The 3,206-nt window shown below is 50.4% G+C and overlaps 1 protein-coding gene across 1 annotated transcript; it reads left to right on the forward strand.

Moving 5' to 3' along the window:
• Positions 1 to 256: 256 nt before the first annotated feature.
• On the forward strand, positions 257 to 1,132 carry SLC25A53 (solute carrier family 25 member 53). The gene has a single exon (XM_018576992.1). It carries the CDS (start codon positions 272 to 274, stop codon positions 1,130 to 1,132), a length of 861 nt encoding a protein of 286 aa, XP_018432494.1. The 5' UTR covers positions 257 to 271.
• The last annotated feature ends 2,074 nt before the right edge of the window (positions 1,133 to 3,206 follow it).

The following is a 3,206-nucleotide window of genomic DNA, read 5'->3' on the forward strand; positions in this document are numbered from 1 at the left end:
GTCATTAGTAAATACATTCAGATATACTGTTAGCACGGGCTTGCATGTTTTGAGCATTACCATTTGCCAATGGATCTTTTCTGTGATCTCATCTAATGTAAACTTATTTTTTTCTAGCAACCATCATTGAAACTGGGAGACCTTGTAAAGCCACAAATACCTCCGAACATTCCCAGCTGGACCATGCCATTGTGACAGAAATCAAGTCCGTTGCCGGCGCTGACCATTTACAACAAACTCGTTTTAGTCATCGTCCGGCATTCCTAAGAGGATGGAAAATAATACCGCTTCAAGATGGAGCTGCTGGAGGCCCAGCGGCTATTTAGTTGGGGCCTCCTCCACCTTTCTGTCCACAGTCCTGACCTTTCCGGTTCACAAGACGATTTTCCGGCAGCAGCTTCACACCTTGACCATCCTCGCTGCCGTCGGTCAGCTGAAGAAAGAAGGCATAAAGCACCTCTACCGTGGACTGGCTCCGCCTCTCATGGCAAAAACCGTCCAAGGAACCCTGCTCTTCGGCACCCAAGGAAGCCTCCAAAATGTTCTCTCGGGGCTCAACGTCCCTGGAGCCGCAACTCCTGCGCTTTCCGGATGCCTGTCAGGGGCAATAGAAGCCGTGCTCCTTGTGCCATTCGAGAGGACGCAGAATGTTTTGCAGGACGGGCGCAACACCTCCCGTTTTCCCACTGCGGCGTCAGTCTTGAGAGAGTTCTGGACTTATAATGAGGAGCAAAAGTTCTCGTGTGGCATCTACAGAGGCTTCACCATGATACTCGTCAGGAACTCCCTGGGTAGCGCCATCTTTCTTTCTTGTAAAGAGCCAATAAGAGACCTGCTGAGCATTCAAGGGCTTCCAAGCTGGGCTCCGGCCCTGGGGTCCGGCTCTTTCATCGGTGCCTTTACCTCCCTGGTGCTTTATCCTCTGTGTGTGTTGGTGGCAAATATGCAGGCCGAGGTGGGGAAAGGTCTTCCGGGTGTGAGAGAGGTAGCCAAGATGGTGTGGGAAAACTGTGGCGGGCGGGTCTCAGTGCTGTACCGCGGGGCTTCCCTCATTATTGTACGGTCTTGCATTACTTGGGGCGTAACCAATTCCATTTATGATACTCTGAGCAGACAGCATAACCTCAAATAAAAACACAACAATGAATGAGCCAAATAAAACCTCAGATGAGTCTGAAGGACTGCAGTCTTCTAATTGGAATAGTGGACCACTGGACCGGACTCCGGCTTTTCCCTTCAGTCCCCTAGTGTCCCCACTCGGGAAATTTCCCGTAACCTCCTAGGTGGCCACAGAGCATGGTTGTACCGTCTCCTCTCCTGGGCTGAAATTGCTTACTGGGATTTCATTGCACACTGTGAGCTTATCAGTGATCAGTCTGCTGCAGGCAGGAAATAGCATTTCATTAGTCTCTCCTCCCCCAGTGATCAGTCTGCTGCAGGCAGGAGGAAGCATTTCCTCAGTCTCCAATCCCCCAGTGATCAGACTGCTGCAGGCCGGAGGAAGGATTTCCTCAGCCTTCACTCCCCCAGTGATCAGTCTGCTGCAGGCAGGAGGAAGCATTTCCTCAGTATTCCCTCCCCCCAGTGATCAGTCTGCTGCAGGCAGGAGGAAGCATTTCCTCAGTATTCCCTCCCCCCAGTGATCAGTCTGCTGCAGGCAGGAGGAAGCATTTAATTAGTCTCCCCTCCCCTAGTGATCAGACTACTGCAGGCAGGAGGAAGCATGCCCCCTGTTTCCCCTCCCCCAGTGATCAGACTGCTGCAGTCAGGAGGAAGCATTTCCTCAGTCTCCCCTCAGTGATCAGACGGCAACATTGTAACTTTGTATGCAGTCACAAGGTGAGAGGCTACAGCAGGGCCTGATCTGTGGCAGACATTTGTGCCCACAGACACTGCACTGGCACCAGGATTTACATGATTGTGTCACCTCTAAGCCGGCATCTCAGTCCAGGAAGTAGATGGTGACCCTGGATGATGCCTAAAAAAACATGGCTCCGTCCTGGAAGAAAGAACAAATCAGAAGCCATTGCCAGCTGGAGTCCTGACAATAATATATTATAATGACATAATACAGCATGCCGGCACATAACATGAAAACTATATCTGACGCCAAGTCCATTATAGTCCTCATATCTTGCACGCTTAGTATTAAAATAAAGGTCGGTTCATATGGCTAGTCGCCTGCCTGTCATGATGTTCTAATGGCTTCAGGAGTTCCGTAGCCACTGACTAAGTACGCGGATCAGGAGTTCACTTCCCTCCGACTTCACTGGCTGCCGGCATGTTCCAGGTCTGTGAAAGCGGGATGAAGCCAGAGGATAGCATGGCTGCCGGGCCAGCACTGGAAGCCTCTGCACCGCTCTCTGCACCGCTCTCTGCACAGGTTTCCTTCCACGTCCTCGAGTCTGGGCCTTATTACAGCTATAGAGAGTTACAACTGTCCGTGTGCATAAAGGATACACGGGGACGTCACTGACAGCCGAATATTCCGAGAGCTCGACAGCCACCGAAGTTATGTATAGAAAGAAAACGTCACGACCCCGTAAAATGTTTTATGTAACATGTCATCAAAAAGAGACACAAAGAACTCTGAGCTGTTATATCCTGTTTATTGCACTATATATATAGATATATACACCGATCAGCCATAACATGATGACCCCCCTACCCCCTTTTCCTGGCCCATCCAGGCATGGACCTCACTAGACCTCTAAAGGTATGCTGTGGTATCTGGATGAAAACCCCCACACCCCCTAATATTGAGCAGGCCCCCCTTTTCCTGACCCGTCCAGGGATGGCGTCCACTTGATTTCTGAAGGTATGATGTGGTATCTGGATGACCCCTCCCTATATATTGAGTAGGTCCCCCTTTTCTTGACCCAACAAGCCATGGACTCCACTAGACCTCGGAAGGTACGCTGTGGTATCTGGCACCAAGCCGTCAGTTGCAGAACCTTTAAGACCTGTAAGTTGTGAGGTGATCGGCCTCCCTGGATCGGACTTGTTTTTCCAGAACATCCCACAGATGATCGATTGGACTGAGGTCTGGAGAATTTGGAGGCCAAGTCATCACCTCAAACTCATTGTTGTGTTCCTCAAACTATTCTTTTTGCAGTGTGGCAGGGCGCATTATCCGGCTGAAAGAGTCCACTGCCATCAGGGAATACCATCTCCATGAAGGGGTGTACTTGGTCAGTAACAATGTT

Source organism: Nanorana parkeri, unplaced genomic scaffold, assembly GCF_000935625.1.
Source record: "Nanorana parkeri isolate BGI_ZX_2015 unplaced genomic scaffold, ASM93562v1 scaffold81, whole genome shotgun sequence".
Taxonomy (NCBI): domain Eukaryota; kingdom Metazoa; phylum Chordata; class Amphibia; order Anura; family Dicroglossidae; genus Nanorana; species Nanorana parkeri.